Source organism: Oncorhynchus masou, chromosome 25, assembly GCF_036934945.1.
Source record: "Oncorhynchus masou masou isolate Uvic2021 chromosome 25, UVic_Omas_1.1, whole genome shotgun sequence".
NCBI lineage: Eukaryota > Metazoa > Chordata > Actinopteri > Salmoniformes > Salmonidae > Oncorhynchus > Oncorhynchus masou.
In genome coordinates, this window is record NC_088236.1 from 37834171 (window position 1) to 37854504 (window position 20334).

At 42.8% G+C, this 20334-nt stretch overlaps 2 protein-coding genes across 6 annotated transcripts; one reads left to right on the forward strand and one right to left on the reverse strand.

The window, feature by feature from the left end:
• Positions 1 to 203: 203 nt before the first annotated feature.
• Positions 204 to 6416, forward strand: LOC135514270 (phosphatidylinositol polyphosphate 5-phosphatase type IV-like). Of its 5 annotated transcripts, none has more exons than XM_064937629.1 (11): positions 204 to 312; positions 958 to 1867; positions 2779 to 2902; positions 3022 to 3134; positions 3222 to 3346; positions 3571 to 3690; positions 3817 to 3924; positions 4102 to 4263; positions 4417 to 4532; positions 4660 to 4796; positions 4982 to 6416. In XM_064937629.1, the coding sequence occupies exons 2-11, from the start codon at positions 1029 to 1031 to the stop codon at positions 5112 to 5114; spliced, it is 1977 nt and encodes a 658-aa protein (XP_064793701.1). In that variant the 5' UTR covers positions 204 to 312; positions 958 to 1028; the 3' UTR covers positions 5115 to 6416. The 5 variants fall into 5 exon arrangements, with proteins under 5 accessions (XP_064793701.1, XP_064793699.1, XP_064793700.1 ...); XM_064937627.1 differs by having other exon boundaries at positions 213 to 312; positions 975 to 1867; XM_064937628.1 differs by having other exon boundaries at positions 219 to 387.
• A 1962-nt stretch (positions 6417 to 8378) lies between these two features.
• LOC135514271 (mitochondrial-processing peptidase subunit alpha-like) lies at positions 8379 to 19795 on the reverse strand. Its single transcript, XM_064937631.1, has 13 exons — positions 19700 to 19795; positions 14173 to 14375; positions 13985 to 14064; positions 13757 to 13839; positions 13492 to 13586; positions 13222 to 13322; positions 12778 to 13041; positions 12586 to 12678; positions 12348 to 12466; positions 12174 to 12264; positions 10835 to 10897; positions 10589 to 10733; positions 8379 to 10433 (listed from the first exon to the last, which is right to left on the reverse strand). Exons 1-13 carry the CDS (start codon positions 19744 to 19746, stop codon positions 10264 to 10266), a joined length of 1554 nt encoding a protein of 517 aa, XP_064793703.1. The 5' UTR covers positions 19747 to 19795; the 3' UTR covers positions 8379 to 10263.
• Positions 19796 to 20334: the final 539 nt, after the last annotated feature.

A 20334-nucleotide genomic window follows, 5' to 3' on the forward strand; every position in this document is an offset into this window, starting at 1 on the left:
GCCGAAATGTTACAGCTGGTACTGAATGAAGAGGTTCAATGAGTCTGTGTAGGGATCTGAAATCCGACCGAAGGAGTAGTATCTATTTTATTTTATACAGGATAGTAGCGTGAATTTGGTTAGTGTTTTTGGTAATTAGTTATGAATTTGTTTTGGGGGTATTTTTGTACCACCCCTTACAGTAGGTGGCGGCAATACACATTATGAATGTAGTCTGCCAATAAACATCAACGAAGAAGAAAAACCATGTCAAGTGATCATAGAGAAGTGGAAAGTTTGGTTTAGCGTTGGGAGCTAAACTAAAAATAGCTAGCTAGTTAACGTTACCTCTAACGATATATTCTCACAATGTTGTAATGGACGAAACTTGATTTCGCTTTTCCCCAGGTATCTAACGTTGATTAAATGTAGTGTCATGTCTAATGCATTTGTCTTTCCCAGACTGCCATATTCCTAGCGTTATGTCATAGGTTAGAATATTAGATAGCAGAGCTAGCGGCTACAACGTTTCACCAGTGCGTTTCTGCTAGCTATCTAGCGAATGTTATGCGAATTTGAATGCTATATAGCTAATGTTAGCAGCTTACTATGCGCCCTATCTTTTCTAGCAGCACATGTTTACGATGATGTAGCTAACTAGTAGTTAGCAATTTTAGCATCCATTTTAGCATCCAGTTAACATTACTGCCAACTGAGCTGTTAAATATACAGGTAACTAAGGTTTATTCTTTTGTCTGTGGAGTTCTCTCTTCCAGTAATTTAGCTAGCTAACATGAGCCAACCATATGTGCAGCTAACTTAGTCGGGCTAATCAATTCGTTACCTACCTAGCGTCGTTGCTTGTGTAAGATAAGTAACATAGCAAGTGTCTAGCTAGCAAGTGTCTAGCTAGCTAGTGTAACAATCATGCATATAATTAGAAATATTGTCAATCCATTCTCATTAATAGTACAGTAGCTATAATTGTTTTCTAGATGACCTTCCATGCCATGGTACTGACAGACATCTGACAGAAGGTGCAGCCTGGCATGAGGATGACTGAGAATGGGGAGGACAGCAGCCCCTCTCAGCCTGATGGAGTGTTACCTCGTGGAGCTCCTGGTTGGAAGGATCCAGGAGTTAGCAGTGACACGAGGCCAGTGAACCCCTCTACAGAGGACAACAAACCCACCAAGCTCATCGACACCCTGCAATTCCCTCAGGATGTACAAGACCAAAGCAGCAAGACCAGTCTCTACCAGCCGCGACCGCCCCTGCTCCCCAAGCCCCCTGCACTGTCGAAGGGAGGGAAGAGCGGTTCGATGGAGGAGGTGAGAAGCAGAAGACTTAAGCACAGCCAGGAGAGTCTGACTGACCCAGCTGAGACTGGTTCCTCCACAGACTCTCTTAAGGAGGACTCGACAGTTACAGGTGTGTTCACCTTGAGCGGTGCTGCCACCTTAAGGAATGGACAGGGCTCCATCGTTGGACCCCTCTTAACTCCTACAGGGTCCCCTGTCTTCAGAGCCAGGGGCCAGAGCCTCTCCGAGTATGAGAGGAGGCCCCACGACCACCACGGTGACCCAACAGAGCAGCGGGGGAGGCCCTTCAAGGTACGCCTCTCTCCCTTACAGCCATCGGGTCCACTTCCTGCTCTGGAGCAGACCTTGGTGTCGGAGTCCTTAAGGACGGCTAATCGGATTGACAGGGATTGCGTGGATTATGGCATTGTGCCGGGGAGAGCTGGGCCTGAGAGGCTGCACCTGCACAGGAACCTGAGCGACAGCCGGCTTCTGGATAACATGGTGTTGGACAACACCTCTGTCAACTCCATGAAGTCCACCTTCAGCGTGTTGAACCCCATCAGACCCAGGGACGTCAGGAACAGGTAGGACTACACGCCTCTCACTCATGATATCCTCTCCAGATTACTGACCAGATACGTCCTGCAGAAGCCTTCTCTACCTGTATTGGATACCATACCGGTATCAGAGTGCTATAAGTCTTGATAGCTTTCTAAAGGCATTGAAACTGTAATAGATGATCTAAATACAGTGTATAAAGTATCCGTTGAATGTTTGATGCAGCTCTAAAATGAAGATGGGCTTAAGTGATGCTCCATCTGATTGATAAAATCATGTACTTCTTGCGATGTGGAACATGACATCTCATGGTAAGACTTGAGGTGGGCCTTGAGTTAAATATATTCTGTATGAACTACAGATGGGCATTTGAGCTATTGTAACTTATTGTGAGCAGTCACGTTCACCATCAGTGAATTGTAACCAAGAAGACTGTGCTGTAATTATTACCGTGCCACATCTGCAGCTAGGGCATTAGCATTGGTGTGTGCTCGAGCAACACTGGCTGCTTTAATGAAGGCCTCAGAGGCTTATAGTATGTAAGTGCTCACTCTGACAGAGGTAATTGTCAGGTGGGAGTGTGTGAATCAGCATAGCTTTTGCCACCATTTGGGGTGCAAAGATGGGTCTCAATACACATGTTGTGCCTCAGCAAGGAGCTGTTCAAGGAATCGGGGGATTTATCTGAAATTTTTCAGACAACTATCAGCTTTGGAAGAAGCCTATGTTTTGAAATGTCCCTCAGCGCCAACAATATCCAGCGTTCTTTGAATTGTGTGTGTATTCTACTTAACTTGTATAATGAAGCCTACCAGACATTTTGAAATTGGTTTGGTTCAAAGTAGCCAAGAATATGAACTGTTTGTTAGAGCAAGCAGGGAAAACCGTGCTGCTATACCTCCGGTTATGAAGTGTTCATTTCCTCATTGTGTTCCAGGAGTTTTCTGGAGGGCAGCGTGCTGGGCAGTGGTGCCCTTCTGGGCGCTGAGGAGCTGGACCGCTATTTCCCAGAGAGGAGAGTTGGCATCTACATAGCCACATGGAACATGCATGGAGAGAAGGTGGGACCACTCCTACTGTTCAACATTAGGCCTAGAGCCTGAATATCTGTACGCTAGTTCTACACTCACTCTTTGATAAAAAAATAAATAAAAAATGACCGCTTCCGTATCATTTTCAGGGACTTCCAAACAACCTAGATGATCTGTTGCTCCCGACAGACTCTGAATTTGCACAAGACTTTTACATCATCGGAGTCCAGGAGGGATGTCCAGACCGGTATAGGACGACTGTGTATGAGAGCATTTTGCATTATATCAATCGTGTCTTCAGCACTCTATTCTGATATTGTGTGTGTGTGTGTGTGTGTGTGTGTCACAGGAGGGAATGGGAGATCCGTCTTCAGGAGACTCTGGGGCCGTACTACGTCATGCTCTACGCAGCCTCCCACGGGGTTCTCTACCTCACTGTGTTCGTCAGGAGGGACCTCATTTGGTTTTGCTCAGGTCCGTCCCAAATGGCACTACTACAAGTTGTCGGGGGTTTTTTTTTTCAGAGGAGAGTGAATCAGTCCTTTCCCATCAACAAATCTCAGAAGGTTATCTCTAATTAAAATGTTGTAAGAGAGGTAACATTGTAAGGTGATCTCTCTGGCTACCCACTGCACATTTTATGTGTAAAGTACGTGATCTGATTTGGCCCCTGTAACCATTGCATCTCCTCCTAACAGAAGTGGAGCATGCCACGGTCACAACACGCATCATGTCTCAGATTAAAACCAAAGGAGCCGTGGGGATCGGCTTCACCTTCTTTGGCACTTCCTTCCTCTTCATCACCTCCCATTTTACCTGTGAGTGACACCTCTGTTGTTCAGGAGGTGATGCTATTACATGTGAATGTAAACAGGAAGTGGAAAGCCTTTTGGATACAGTCGCACTGCTAACTAGGTGATTTAATAAATGTCCTTATGTTCCAGCTGGAGATTCCAGAGTGTACGAGAGGATTCTGGACTACAACAAGATCGTTGAAGCGCTTGCTCTGCCTAAAGTTCTTCCAGACACCAACCCTTACCGCTCCACATCCTGTAAGTACTCTTAAAGACCAGAGCTGTTTATTGCAGTACTACTACTATATTAAAGTACTGTTCTCACATCTAGAAGAGCATCCTAATTATGTGAGGAGAAATGCTGTAGTTTCCCTCATGCAACAAGTGCTCAATAGGTACATTGTTAATGTTACTGATATTGACTATGTCTTTCAGCGGATGTGACAACACGGTTTGATGAGGTTTTTTGGTTTGGGGACTTTAACTTCCGCCTGAGTAAAGACCGTGTGGAGGTAGAGGCCCTTCTAAACCAGAACCAGGGTGTGGACATGGGTCCTCTTCTCCACCATGACCAACTCTCCAAGGAAATGAAGGATGGTACGTCTACATGGAACAACACCATTCTAACACTAGAGGTTTAGGCAAATATTACATGTATTAGATTGTGGATGATATCTCAATGTATTGTTACCACGCTCACTGTGACAGATACTTGACAATAGAGTACAAATGTGTTATGCTCTGTTCTAGGTTCCATCTTTAAAGGCTTCCAGGAAGCACTGATTCAGTTCCTCCCCACCTACAAGTTCGACGTTGGCTGTGACGTGTATGACACCACCTCTAAGCAGAGAACTCCCTCATACACAGTACGTGTCACCGTCAGCGATACCCTGTGTCATTCATACAAGCAGGCCTCTTTGCTTTATTTTATAGGCTTGTTTTAAACTCGCACACACAAAAGGAAAGTTTTATTTGACTGTTCCTCTGCTCTAGGACAGAATACTGTTCAGGAACAGGCACGTGGGTGACATCAAAGTGATAAAGTACACCAGCTGTTCAATGATCAAGACGTCAGACCACCGGCCTGTCATCGGCATGTTCCAGGTCAAACTCCGTCCTGGAAGAGACAAGTGAGTCCCACCCCTGCCTCTCTTAGCTGTTTACAGTAGCAAGCTATTTGCAGCTTTCAGCTCCAACACTATTAACCTTTCTCGTAGTAATAGGTGTCCAAACGTGTGGTCAACGAAAAGCTCAAACTTTAGAACAGTTGGTTAACCCTCTTTATTTGTTGTTCACTGTCTGGCGTGTTTCTCAGTATTCCTCTGGGAGCGGGCCAGTTTGACAGGAGTCTGTACCTGGAGGGCATCAGGAGGAGGATCACCAGAGAGCTGAAGAAGAGAGAAGCCACGAAGGACCAGGGCAGCAGCACCATCTGCTCCATCTCCTGAACCTGGACCAGAATCAATCTGACCCAGCCACGAGGGACCAAAGGGAAACAGTCTTGTGGTTCCACTTCCAGCCCAGTTTGTGGGAGAATCTGTTGGTTTTGTCTGAGGCCTTGTATCCTCGCCTGCTTTTGAAAAAAGGTCAAAGGTAATCGAGGAGCAGAGTCGAGAGGAAACGTAGAAACAAATGTGCTTGTATGAAATGACTCGTTTTCCACTTGAGTGTCATCAGGCAAATTACATGGACAGGGGTAGAATCTCCAAATAAATGTGTAAATGGATACACATTTAGCTAGTTGTGCGAGACATTTTCTAGATAAAAGTAACGTATAGTTTTTAAATGTGTGCATACTTTTCTCCTTTGAGAAAACAACAGCTGATCCAAAAGGGGTGTGGTGGATATTAAAACACTAGCCCAGGATACTATTGTGCAACCTCTCTCAGGGAGGAGAGGACGGACTTTTGCCCAATTGAGAATCTCCCTGTGAGTCATGGAAGTCACGTAGGCTGATCCATGAGCGCCCCCTACTGAGAGCTGTTGGAACTGTCACTCATGTGGTTTGGGGAGGGGCTGTTCTCGAAGGCAGGGACCTTGAGTTCAGACAGACTCCAGTCTGCAGACTCGGCAGTAAACTGGTCTATTTATACAGACCTTCTATAAACAAGACTGAACTGGGGAAACTGACATTGAAGATTGAAAGGTAATCAGTCACCCGTGTGTGCTGGTTGGCTGATGTTGCTATGAGTATACTGTACTTAATACGTTTTTTTTTTTTTTTTTTTACATTTATTTAACAAGCCAGGTTGGTATGGTCCATATGTAATGTCACTTTTTACTTGGTGTACCTGTATTCAAAGGCCTTGTCAATGCATTTTCATCAAACAGCTCTTAAGCAGTATAAAGCACTTTCTTTGATATACCAAACTTTTGGGGTGTTCTTGGATTTCCTCCAGTAAAGAAACAACTGAACCATGATTTCACAGAAATGGACTTATCCCTATCAGATTTAAGGGGAATTTCAGTTATTTTGATGTTGCTTGATGAACATACATTTCCTGCAAGTATGGTGCTTATTGAATTAAGGCATGGTGGCTTTTCTGGCATTGTATAAAAAACATGTGTGATTGATATTTGTGAAATATCTTGCTTATTAACATATTGTTTAATATCTCACATAATGGATACAGAACCATCCTTTGCAATGGTGATGTGGATCGTGTTGGAGCGGTTGAACTCTGGTTCATTGCCTTAATGTCATCTGTCGTGACTAAATTAAATACACTCATGTAACTTAATAAAAAAAATACTTTCCATGTACTGTATTGTGCTAACGAGGGGAAGAGGATTCATTGCATGGAGATCAATGGTTCTGGTGTAATGGTGAATCATGAGTTCTCATTCACTTTAACGCTCAGGGCAAGTGCCTGTGATCTTGTTTGTGATTTTTCTCAGGACTCCATATCTGTGGGTCTTTTATAACATGATTTGTGATGTAACATCACAAGCTGTTTGGAATGTTATTTCTGTTTCATTTTTGAGCTTGTGAAACGTTTTCTGTCATCTGAAGTGGACATTAAATATCCCTCAAAGAAGGGCAGTATAATTGCTTTATAAATGCTAATTCATGGCAATAATTCTTAATTTACCAGAAACAAATCACCAATTGGGCTGAATACAGATACACATGGGTCATCACATTCACTATTTTCACTTTCAAGGACGCAGAGAAACCTTGGTTTGAAATTAAATTTAAGATTGTGGCAGTATTCTGAAACAAAGTGAAAAAGCTAAATACATGATTACAATGTAGAGAAGACACCACTATATAGCGATATAGTTTTGGAAATGAGAAATAAATGTAAAGATTTCTCTGGCACCTGAAAGGATATCAGCTCACACACACACACAGTACGATATACAGTGAGTGTACAACACATTAGGAACACCTGCTCTTTCCATGACATACTGCCCAGGTGAAAGCTACTATCACCTGTTAAATCTGCTTCAATCAGTCTGGAGATGAACGGGACAGGTTGAAGTATTTTTAAGCCTTGAGACATGGATTGAGTATGCGTGCCATTCAGAGGGCGAATGTGCAAGACAAAATATTTAAGTGCCTTTGAACGGGATATGGTAGTAGGTGCCAGGTGTACCGGTTTGAGTGTGTCAAAAACTGGCATGCTGCTGGGTTTTCCAAGCTCAACAGTTTCCCGTGTATCAAGAATGGTTCACCACTCAAAAGACATCCAGCCAAGTAAACAATTGTGGGAAGCATTGGAGTCAACATGGGGCCAGCATCCCTATGGAACACTTTCAACACCTTGTAAGGGGTGAAACTCAATTAGGTGGTGTTCTTAATATTTGAATATCTTAATATTTTGTATGTCAAAACAGTGAAAGAATATAGCTTAGAATACTGACAATACTATAACTACACAGCATCATACAGTAGGTCTAATTTCAGTTTGGATAAGTGGAAATCAATGTGTAACTATCTTCAAGAAACAGCCTCAATGTTGGTGACACTAATCCAAACATCTCATTATCTCTGCTGTACACAGGTGACCAACTCAGCCATATGTGTAAGGGACATTTTGACAGAAGTGCTTGCAGTTAGTCAGATTCGTCTCTCTTAGTATTGTCACCCCGTCTGCTGAAGATGACAAGGCCTTGGGTGAGACTCCAGCCTCTGAAATGTCATTAAAAAGTGTCTGTCAAATTTAAGAAAGTATCTGTGTTAAATGTGCAAACATCATTGTAGTAGGACATTGCTAGGACATTCACACATACAGTGTAGTCCAGGGCCCGGTTTTCCAAAAGTATCTTAAGGCTAAGTTAATCTTTAGAGCCTTTGTAGGAGCATTGTTAAATCTCTAAGCAGTTTCCCAAAACCCTTGTTGCTGAAGTTGTATTTGAAAACGCACATTATTTACCGACTGCCTCCGACCACTCGTAGAACTAAGTGCGTCATTAGATGCTTTTTTTTTGCCCTCCACGTCACTTCATGAACAGAATCAAGATGTTTATCTGTCTGTGACCACCGATGACCTCAGCAGCGCAGCCTTTCTATTGATCCTATCACTGTATCGACATGCTCCAACGATGGACTTCGCGAACGTTCTCTCGGTGTGGTGTTTTGGGAAACGCACGTTACATCTTTGGCTGTTACAGGAACGACGCATCGTTAACAACACTCATACGCCGAAGGTCCATCGCTGTCAGGCAACCGGGGCCAGGCCTGTTTGCTATCCAACAGAAGGCCGGGAAACAGAGAATCACAACCCTTTATTTTCCTTTTTACCATGAAGGTCATTTGTAAGTCTCCCTCTACAGATCCAGCAATGTAACTCTCGAGCCATATTCATTCACACATACTTGGAATTAAACCCAAAAGCATGCAAACCATCCCAGCCAACGTGGGTCAGGTGGGATAGTGAACAGGAAATTAAAACTTCCCTCTGGCAAGAGTGTAGACGCTCCAGGTAAGCAGAGCAGGGTATATCCTCACTGTGTAACATTTTGTTTTTTTTTAAATCACCACTCAAAAATGTTATTTTACAGTTGGAGATCCAAACGTTAATCCTCTCCCAGTGCTTAGCACAGCTCCATTGAGAGAACATTATTGTACCATACCGGTCAAAAGTTTTAGAACACCTACTCATTCAAGGGTTTTTCTTTTCACTATTTTCTACAATGTAGAATTATAGTGAAGACATAAAAACTATGAAATAACACATATGGAATCATGTAGTAACCAAAAAAATATAGCCACCCTTTGCCTTGACAGCTTTGCACATTCTCTCAACCAACTTCATGAAGTAGTCACCTGAAATGCATTTCAATTAACAGGTGTGCCTTAAAAAAAGTACATTTGTGGAATCTTTTATTTCTTAATGCATTTTGAGCTAATCAGTTGTGTTGGTAGGTAGGGGGGTATACAGAAGACAGCCCTATTTGGTAAAAGACCAAGTCCATATTATGGCACAAACAGTTCAATTAAGCAAAGAGAAACGACAGTCCATTACTTTAAGACATGAAGGTCAGTCAACGCGGAACATTTGAAGAACTTCAAAAAGTTTATTCAAGTGCAGTCGCAAAAACCTTCAAGCGTTATGATGAAACTGGCTCTCATGAGGACCGCCACAGGAAAGGAAGACCCAGAGTTACCTCTGCTGCAGAGGATAAGTTCATTAGTTACCAGCCCCAGGAATTGCAGCCCAAATAAATGCGTCAGAGTTCAAGTAACAGACATCAACTGTTCAGAGAAGACTGCGTGAATCAGGCCTTCATGGTCAAATTGCTTCAAGTAAACCACTACTAAAGGACACCAATAAGAAGAAGAGACTTGCTTGGGCCAAGAAACTCGAGCAATGGACATTAGACCGGTGGAAATTTGTCCTTTGGTCTGGAGTCCAAATTTGAGATTTTTGGTTCCTACTGCTGTGTCTTTGTGACACCGTGTAGGTGAACGGATGATCTCCGCATGTATGGTTCCCATCTTGAAACATGGAGGAGGAAGTGTGATTGTGTGGGGGTGCTTTGCTGGTGACACGGTCTATGATTTATTCAGAATTCAAGGCACACTTAACCAGCACGGCTACCACAGCATTCTGCAGCAATACACCATCCCATCTGATTTGGGCTTAATGGGACTATCATTTGTTTTTAAACAGGACAATGACCCAACACACCTCCAGGCTGTGTAAGGGCTATTTTACCAAGGAGAGTGATGAGTGCTGCCTCAGATGACCTGGCCTTCACAATCCCCCGACCTCAACCAAATTGAGATGGTTTGAGATGAGTCGGACCGTAGAGTGAAGGAAAAGCCGCCAACAAGTGCTCAGCATATGTGGGAACTCCTTCCAGACTGTTGGAAAAGCATTCCAGGTGAAACTTGTTAAGAGAATGCCAAGAGTGTGCAAAGCCGTCTTCCAGGCAAAGGGTGGCTATTTTTTTTTAAACACTTTTGGGGTTATTACACGATTCCATATGTTTTACTTCATAGTTTGTCTTCACTATTATTCTGCAATGTAGAAAACATTTTAAATAAAAACCCTTGAATGAGTAGGTGTTCTAAAACTTTTGACCGGTAGTGTAGGTCAGTGTCCAGTATATATATACACATTGATGTCAGGGTAAACACAGGGAGGTCTATCGGAAGAGGCGATACATGCGAGGCAGGCGTCCGTCCTTGCTGGACAGGGCAGCTTGGATGTGCTCATAGGAGGGCATCTCAGTCAAGTCTCCTAGCGCTGCTACTGCTGGCTTGCTGCGCAGCATCTTGGTTGTGACCCTCTTGATATCACTTGCTGTAATGTTACCTGGAAAGAGGAGTGAAAAGTCAGCATAAAGAACTACTGATCTGCCATGACAGTCATGATTTGTCATTTCCCTGCAGATTGTCAGACACCAATGTTTCATTCTGGGCTTGAGGATATCAATATCCACTATTATGACCCAGGGCACTACTACTCACTGATGAGGTCACATAGCTCGTGTGGCAGCTTCCTCTTCCCTGTGGCTAGAACCTGTCGGCCGACATCTTCAAAGATAACCGGCCGCGACTCCAGGTTCATCATCAGCATGGACTTGAGCTGCGTCTTCGCTCTCGCCAACTCCATCTGAGCACAGAAAGAGAGATGCAACGTTTGGAAGTTCAAAGAGAGAGTTCCAAGTTCAGAAATCTTTGTCATTTTAAAATGGCTTTTGTGACAAGCCTTACCTCTCCTGCTGTCCCAGCCATCTGAATAAACTCTCTGGTTATAATCTCCACCATTTCCCGAACCTTGACAAAGCAAGATGTTGTAATCAACAACTTTGGAATGGCAGCACTTTCACAACGTCAAGAGAACACACATCATACAAAGTCAAATCCAGGGGCGCCAGATAGCCTAAAGGTTATTGGGCCAGTAACATAAGGATTCTAACTAGCAATCTGAGCCGACAAGGTGCAAAATCTGTCAATGTGCCCTTGAGAAAGGCACTTAACCCTAATTGCGCCAGGGTCGCCATTGATAATGACAGACCCTGGCCCCACTCTCTGAGGGTGTCTCAGAGAGTTGGGATGTGCAAAAAAAAAAAAAAACACTTCCAATTCTCACACCCTCAATGGCCAGTTTATTAGGTACACCACACCATTCACAAAAAAATGGGTCGCTCCTACAAACAGTCACGTGGCCATGGGTTGCTATATAAAGCAGTGAGAGCCCAGCATTGAGGCATTCAGTTACTGTTCAATTGAATGCTAGACGGGCAGAACGAGTGACCTAAGACACTGAGTGTGGTATGATTGTCGGTGCCAGCTGCGCCAGTTCAAGCATCTCAGAAACGGCCAGCCTCCTGGGCTTTTCATGCACGACACGGTCTAGGGTTTACCGAGAATGGTACGACAAAACAAACACCCAGTCAGCGGAAATCCTGTCGGCGAAAACAGCTTGTTGAGAGGTCAAATGAGAATGGCGGGCCACCAACAGGCAAATAACACCACAGTTCAACACTGGTGTACAGAACGGTATCTCGGAACGCACAACTCGTCAGTCCTTGTCTATTTGCAGCAGACAACCACACCAGGTTCCACTCCTAAAGAAGCAGCTCCAGTGGGCACACAATCACCAACACTGGACAATTGAGTGGAAAAATATTGCCTAGGCCAACAAATTCCAGTTGCTTGCTGTTGAGTCATGCTGATGGCAGTCAAGATTTGGCGTAAGCAGTACATGTCCATGGCCCCAGTCTGGTGGAGGTGGTGTAATGTGGGGGAAAGTTTTCCTGGCACACGTTAGGTCCCTTGATACCAATTGAGCAACTTGTCCATGCCCCGAAGAATTCCGGCTGTTCTGGAGGCAAAGGGGGATCCGACACAAAACTAGATGGGTATACATTATAAACTGGCCACTGAGTGCATGTAAATGTGTGAAATTTGACAAATATAAGCCACCACCAAATTATTATTTTAAAAGATATAACAAAAATGTTTTATTTTCAACAGCATATGGCAGCTTAGTATTAGCCCTTTAAACTACAGTGTAAAGTCCTGCCCCTCCTGAATCTCCTATCCCTACCTGTCTGGGGTCTGCACTGGCATGGATACACAGCAGGCCGCTGTCCTCGTAACTGTGATGGTATGAGGTGGCATTGTACATCCAATGATGTCTGTAAAAAAAAATTTAATGAATTTTTTAAATATACAATCGTAATTACTTTCATTAGAATTGAGAAGGATGTATCCTGCTTACCTGTTGAGCACGTTCAGGTAAAGCCGAGTGAACATGCCTTTCCCAGGACCCCCCGCTGAGAAGGACCCGCCTCCACCCATCATCATGTTGAGGACTGCAAATGGGATGAAGTCCTCCTCCTGTATCACAAAATATGTATAATAACATCCAGATACAGGATAGCCTAGATAGAGCCTGAGACAGTTCAAGCAAGTGGGCGGGAGATCCTCCACACCAACCAATCACAGTGAGCACCCACCAGGAACGAGCAGCTCTCCAGGCCAATCATGATGTGGGTGAGCTCAGGGATGGGAGTGGGGCCAAGGCTCACATCTGACATATCCTTATCCATCTGAGAGGATCAAAACAGAGATTTACATTCTGACTTAGTAAAATTAACAAGGAAAAAGGAAGGAAGGAAAGAAAGGGAAAAAGATCTTCCTGCTCTTACCCTTACGATTCCACCAGTGTACTGTGCCACAGACAGGTCGACATTGGTAGGCGTACTGGCTCCCCATACTGGCTTCACATCCAGCAGATATTTCCTGGCACAGGCCACCAGTTGTTCATGTTCGATGCCCACACCGGCTAGCACCATACGCTCTGGGCAGTAGTAGCTCCGCAGGTACGTATGTAGCAGCTTCTTGTCAATCTTCTCCACGTTGTCTACTGGACAGAAGCGAGGCAACCCAACAGTGTTCCCCCGATATGCTGCCTAGTTCACAGAGTAAGTGTTGTGAAATGTTATGTATCATCATACGAATTTGTCCAAAAATGGCGCAATTGATCTAGGCTCACTGCAGAGGTGGGGCCAAAGTAAATTAGTAACTGTGCAACAATAGACGTCGTGCAGCTCAAGAATAATTTCTGAGTATCAATCAATAGCACGACTCACTGCGTGGATCATCTCTGTCAGTAAAGGTTCAGGGTCAGGCCTCATGTTCAGATCCTCCAGCTCAAAGCGCACTGCCATCCTAGTCATCTCAATCTCCTCATCTAGTAACCAGAAGCAGAGCCATCCCTGAAGAAAATATGCTCCCACAAAAAAATGTTTACTAGTCTTACTTTCGTAGACAATTCAATTAAGTCAACATTTTCCCCAAATCATTGAAGGAGACATCAAACATGATGACAGACAGACCTGTCACTCAGAGTGTTGACTCACCTAGCAGGCGTGGCTGCAATACAGCATCAGAGAGCAGGCTGACTACCGTGTCTAGTCCCTTCACCTCGGCAGAGATGGCATACATGGTGGTGTCTCTGTGAATAAAACCTTAGGTGTCACACAAACTGACTGAAAAGCTTCATCCCCTTCCAAAGAAGTACAACACTGAAAGGGATAAAGAGTACCATGACTATAGTTCGTATACCTTTCCATCAGGCAGAGAGAAAACATACTGTGCCTGGAAGCCAAAGGAAATGATTCATACCTGGACGTTTGGCAGTCACAGATCCCTCCATGTTTTTCAAGTGTGAGAAGAATTTCATCTTTACTGCCATACTGGGCTGTGGACTGAAGACGCACATACACGTACATTCATCGTTTCCCATAAACAAAAACATGGCCATCAATTTGCTTATGCTACAACAGTGACAAGACTGAGGCAAAACGGTGGAACATCTCTTGCACAAGCCGTCTCAAAGCAGATGACACTTACAGAAAAGGCCAGTTTCTCCAAAAAGTGTGCAATTCCACTGGGGTATTTTGTCTCGTGTCTGGATCCTGAATTCACTAAAACTGGAAGGAGAGAAGAAGCAAATCATCATTCATTCATACTTTATTGATTATGCAGCAATGGAGACTTTCTGAAATAGAATAAGAAAAGATAAATTATATTCAACTTACTTCCAACCGTGCAGAATTGACCAAACTTGTTTTGAGATGCTACTTTAAGGCCATTTTCCAAAGTAGTGATTTTAGTCTCGCATTGCTCATGCCCGTCAACGGACGCAAACACTGGTTTAGGGATCCCTGGTAACGGTGCAGAGAGTGAGATATTTGGATATCTGCTGCCACTGCTGTACTTTCTATATACTGCAATTCCAAACCTGTAAATGCAAAGATGTAAGGTTTAAATGTGCCTAAATAAATCAGACTGTAATCCCAGACATCTGCAATCCAGTCTGAATTAAAGGACTGCAAAAACATTTCTTTACAAGCCAAAATGATGAACAACATTACATTTGAATTTACTCTTGTAGTTGTTTTATTCAGGCAGAAATGTAAGAAAAATATCCACAGGAAAGTATAATGTACCCTATTTTTTTAGAACGTCAGTACTGCCGTTGAGATTACGATAACCTGACAAAAGCGCAAAACCATGTAAACACCTTCAAAACTTCAGTTTTGTGCCCTTAACTAGGCATACATTACACAAAAAAACAAATCTTCACATCTTGGGAGCACCAACATTATGAGAATTGTCAGCATAATCTTGTCATCCTAAAGTCTGCGACTGGTGTGCTCATATTCCACAAATTTGCTCACATTGCCTCCTGTCTAGACCCATGGCTTTAAGAAGTGTCATCATTACCCCTTCTTTGTGGTTGTAGCCAAGCAACAGATGACAAATTGTACAAATCGCATTGTAGAAAAGATACGACGCAAAATATCTAGCATGTCAGAATTATGTTTATCTGGACCTAAAATGCGGATCGGGAGAGCGAAAGACCCATAATCGCACGTCTTTCTCCCGCTCCCATTCTGCGACCTAAGACGTTTTAGTTGTCGCCTACAATTATACAATTCACCTGCAATCCCAGAAATGTGTTGTGGATCCTAAGTAGTTTAAAATCATGTAATGTCCAGCTTTAGTTGATAAGCAGACAAATCGGTATAGCCACACACAGAGATCCTCGTTTTAGGTCAGTTAATATTACTTTCCTGTGGATATTTTGTCTCCCATTTCCACCCGAATAAGGACGAAATGGTCAGACAACAGAGTAAATTCAAATTAGATGTATTCATCATTCTGACTTGTAGAGACCGTTTGGCGTTTTAGACTATATATATTAGAGACGAGTGAGGAAACAAATGTCACACCAAGATTAGAAAGAGGCCAGGTTTCGGTTAGTTTATGGATTGCGGCAATCAACAAGAGCATGTCTTGGCAGTCAGGGGAACTGAGGTCACACCTAAGTACCAGATTCACCTTTCCACATGTTCTAGGTAGCACCTAGCCCAATATATGTACTCTTAAGGAGCCTAACGTTACCGTTAGTCCATTAGGTCCAAGGACCTTATGCTATTTTCAGAGGTAGACCGGCTCTGGTAGCCAAAACAGCCAAATACTCAATCTAAACGCGAATCATTTCTCAATTGCGGTAAAGTTGTAGAAAGATACAGCCTTTTACTTTCATCACATCAAAACAATATCAAATGTAAAATATACACTTACTGTATACTGTTCTAACAGGTTTTAATACTGTTGTAGCCGGCAGGACAATGTTATGTGTAAACTCTAGGGATGTGCATAATTCCCTTTAAAGACCACTCAAAACGAATATATGCGATTCAGTTTGATTAGAGAACTAATCAACGCGATTTGGTCCGATGACCTAACATTTGTTGGAAGGAAAGGAAAATCATTACAAACTCCAGCCACAGACTTCACAGTTTCTGCATGGCAAGCGGTACATCAAGTCTGACATCAACAGGCTCCTGAATAGCATCTATCACCAAGCCATAAGTCTGCTAAATAGCTAACACGTGACATTAAAGCTTGAAACTTAAACCATTTTTTTCATTCTAAATTAGAATCTGCTGCTCATGAGCTGGATCTGTCTGCGCTGACTGTGCAAGTGTAAATTATAATATATACAGTTGAAGTCGGAAGTTTACATACACTTAGGTTGGAGTCAATAAAACGAGTTTTTCAACCACTCCACAAATGTCTTGAAAACAAACTATTGTTTTGGCAAGTTAGTTAGGACATCTACTTTGTGCATGACAAGTCATTTTTCCAACAATTGTTTACAGACAGATTATTTCACTGCATCACAATTCCAGTGGGTCAGAAGTTTACATACACTAAGTTGACTGTGCCTTTAAACAGCTTGGAAAATACCAGAAAATGATGTCATGGCTTTAGAAGCTTTTGATACAAACAATAGTACGCAAGTATAAACACCATGGGACCACGCAGTCGGTATACCACTCAGGAAGGAGATGCGTTCTGTCTCCTAGAAATGAACGCACTTTGGTGCGAAAAGTGCATTCCAATCCCAGAACAACAGCAAAGGACCTTGTGAAGATGCTTGGGGAAACAGGTACCAAAGTATCTATAGCCACAGTAAAATGAGTCCTATATCAACATAACCTGAAAGACCACTCAGCAAGGAAGAAGCCACTGCTCCAAAACTGCCACAAAAAAGCCAGACTACGGTTTGCAACTGCACATGGGGACAAAGATTGTACATTTTGGAGAAATGTCCTCTAGTCTGATGAAACAAAAATATAACTGTTTCGCAATAATGACCATTGTTTTGTTTGGAGGAAAAAGGGGGATGCTTGCAAGTTGAAGAACACCATTCCAACCGTGGCAGCATCATGTTGTGGGGGTGCTTTGCTGCAGGAGGGACTGGTGCACTTCACAAAATAGACGGCATCATGTGGATATATTGAAGCAACATCTCAAGACATCAGTCAGGAAGTTAAAGCTTGGTCACAAATAGGTCTTCCAAATGGGTAATGACCAAAAGCATACTTCCAAAGTTGTGGCAAAATGGCTTAAGGACAACAAAGTCAAGGTATTGGAGTGGCCATCACAAAGCCCTGACCTCAATCCTATGGAAAATTTGTGGGCAGAACTGAAAAAGCGTGTGTATCGAGCAAGGAGGCCTTCAAACCTGACTGTTACACCAGCTCTGTCTGGAGGAATGGGCCAAAATTCACCCAACTTATTGTGGGAAATTTGTGGAAGGCTACCCAAAACGTGTGACCAAAGTTAAACACTTTAAAGGCAATGCTACCTAATACTAATTGAGTGTATGGAAACTACTGACCCACTGGGAATGTGATGAAAGAAATAAAAGCTGAAATAAATAATTCTCTCAACTATTATTCTGACATTTCACATTCTTAAAATAAAGTGGTGATCCTAACTGACCTCAGACAGGGAATTTGTACTCAAATTAAATGTCAGGAATTGTGAAAAGCTGAGTTTAAAATGTATTTGGCTAAGGTGTATGTAAACTTCTGACTTCCAACTGTATATGGTGTATGTATGCGTGTGTGTGAATGTTGCATGTTTATGGTGTATGTACAATATAGGCACATGGGCCATGAGGCATCGACCACCCAAATACCAATATCATATTTGGGGAGGGAGGCGCAATGTACCCTGTTTTTTGTCCCCCCACTTCAGAAATAACCGTCGCCCACTAATTAACGTATAATTTTTGCAGATTAACTGTTTGGGCTAGTAACGCATCATTTTTTGTTTGTTTACAAATTAGCTATGACATCTCCAACGAATATACAGCACAACTTCGGATTTCACCCCACCTCAAAATCGAATGGTTTTGACCATTTGGAAGTTTAGGGAGCTCCTTTTCTTCTGCTTTGGCCATGCAGTGTGCCTTGCAAAGTGATTGCTGGCGTCATTATGAAACTTTACCCTGTATATCTTTACACTGATTGTTTAAATCAGTGCGCAGTTTGACTAGGATAGTAATATTGCCTGGAGTTGTTCTTGTTCAGCATGCAAAACAAATGTCAACAGTTACATGCTTAGTTCTACACTGGAGGTGCCACAAAATATGAGGTATTTTTGAAAGGTAGAAAGAAAGTAATGAGCTAAATGTTTTAGTAGATCTGCTATTCATAAAGTTCGAAACGATTATCTGACCGATGCATGCTACATTTGGATCGGTTGGGGTCCGTGGACCAGTTGTATCTTAAAGACGCTGCATGGTCAATCCGTTGTCTGCATTGGCCGTACAGTGATGTGGCCTCTGCAGAAATCAGGGCATTCATACTTGTTGTGTTTTGCAGTCTTGCGCTTTGCAGAGCAGCACAGAGCTGTTGTGAAGGAATTTGTCAAGGGAGTTAGTGTTTATAAAGGACCTCCCACACTCACCTACCATCAAACAATCAAGTCAATGCAGACGTATACGGAGCGCTCTACATTGTTAAAAAAAAAATTGAGAGTCCCGCTGCGATGCAGTACGGAGTTCAATTTGTCCTCTGAGGGCCTCCGAAGGCTCCCCAATTGCCTCACACCATCCATACGGTGAGCTATTCCTTGGGTGCTGAAATCCATCGTTTTTGATAACTTCCTTTTATGTGATATCAGAGCTCCAGTCAGCCCACACTAGTCTCCCCTCAACTCCATCGTAGAGTTGTGTTGAGATATTTGGAGACTATATGTATGCCCCTTTTTCCGTAAACATAGAGATAAATTCTCAGCCTACCGAGTGGCACATAGGTCTAAGGCACTGCATCACAGTGCTTGAGGTGTCACTACAGACCCGGGTTCGTTCCCAGGCTGTCTCACAACCGGCCGTGACCGAGAGTCCCATAGAGCGGCGCACAATTGGCGCAGCATCATCCGGGTTCGGGGAGGTTTTGGCCATCGCACTCTAGCGACTCATGACTTGACCTCCATATATCACAAAACTGGGGGGTAAAACACAAAAAAAAAAATAATAAACTTAAAAATAAAATGTAATTCTCATCGAAAGTAACTAAGAAGCTGTATATGTTGCGTGTGCGATTTCTATGCTTCCTGTTCTTACTTTCGTTTATGCAGCTTTTACTATGGGTTTTGTACACCAGCTTCAAACACCTGAAAATACAATATTTTTGGTTATGGAAAATATTTCAGTGGTTTAGATGGTCCAATGATTCTCTACACTATACTTGAATGTTTTGTTAAAATTAACTGAACATAGGCGAACTATTAGAATTTTGCAATCAGGAAATAACCGAGCAATTATAGTGGACCTTTAAAACTTCCCCGACCAGAAGATACTATTGTCAATAGACTCTAAAGGTAGTAGTTAGCTTATAAAAAAAGAGCTAGGTAGCACTATATGCTAACTATTGATGATGCCAAAGTGTGTTTGTCCAGAACTCCAAGTTGCCAGTGACAGTGTACGTAAGCTACCTAGTTTGCTAGCTAAAGAGAAAATCACGACTGTACTCGCATGCATATAACGCCACTGTCAATAATGCTATTCGTTCGCAGCCGACTGCAGATTAAAAATATAGCTTTCCACAACATTGTTTTGTTTGACTTACACGGTTGGCTTGCGCTAGCTGATCACGAAAATACATATTTCAGTAAAGTCAATACAAATGCTTTAGGATACACGGGAATATAAAATATTACGGAAGTTTATTTTTGCAAGTACTAAACTGTGAATATTACCTCTGAACACGGCCCCAACTTCTACAATGCGACATGTGCGCCGCCATCTTGAATTCTCTGTGACCACTAATTCAACCGGATGCTATTTCAAAACACTTTATTTTCCTTCTTATTCTTCTTCCTCCTCCTCCTCCTCCTCCTTGTATTTTTCTTCGATGAGGTTTAACGGCTGTTGGCATCCAGTAAATGTTGCTTTACCGCCATCTACTAGACTGGAGTACAAATCCCTTATACTTTGCTTGGAAAAAAAATAATACAGAAAATCATCAAACACAAAACATCAACCACCAAAAATAACACCACCATTCTTAATTGTTCTTAATTGACTTGCCTTGTTAATATAAAACATTTAGTCCTACCTCAGGCCAACAACCTGAAAGGAAGGGACACCACCACACCCTATAACTCACACCCAAATACCTCTCCCCAAATACCTCTCTGCAGGTGCCACCATAACCTCAATTATCCCTGCAGTACAGTTGATAACCATTGTTATAAATGTTACAAATCCAAACTTACTGAAACATATATCACTAGGATTTTTAGTAGATCTGTACCAGTATGGTGAACCCTTGGATTTAATAACTGGTTGACCCTCCTTTGACAGCAATAACTTCAAACAAATGACTTCTGTA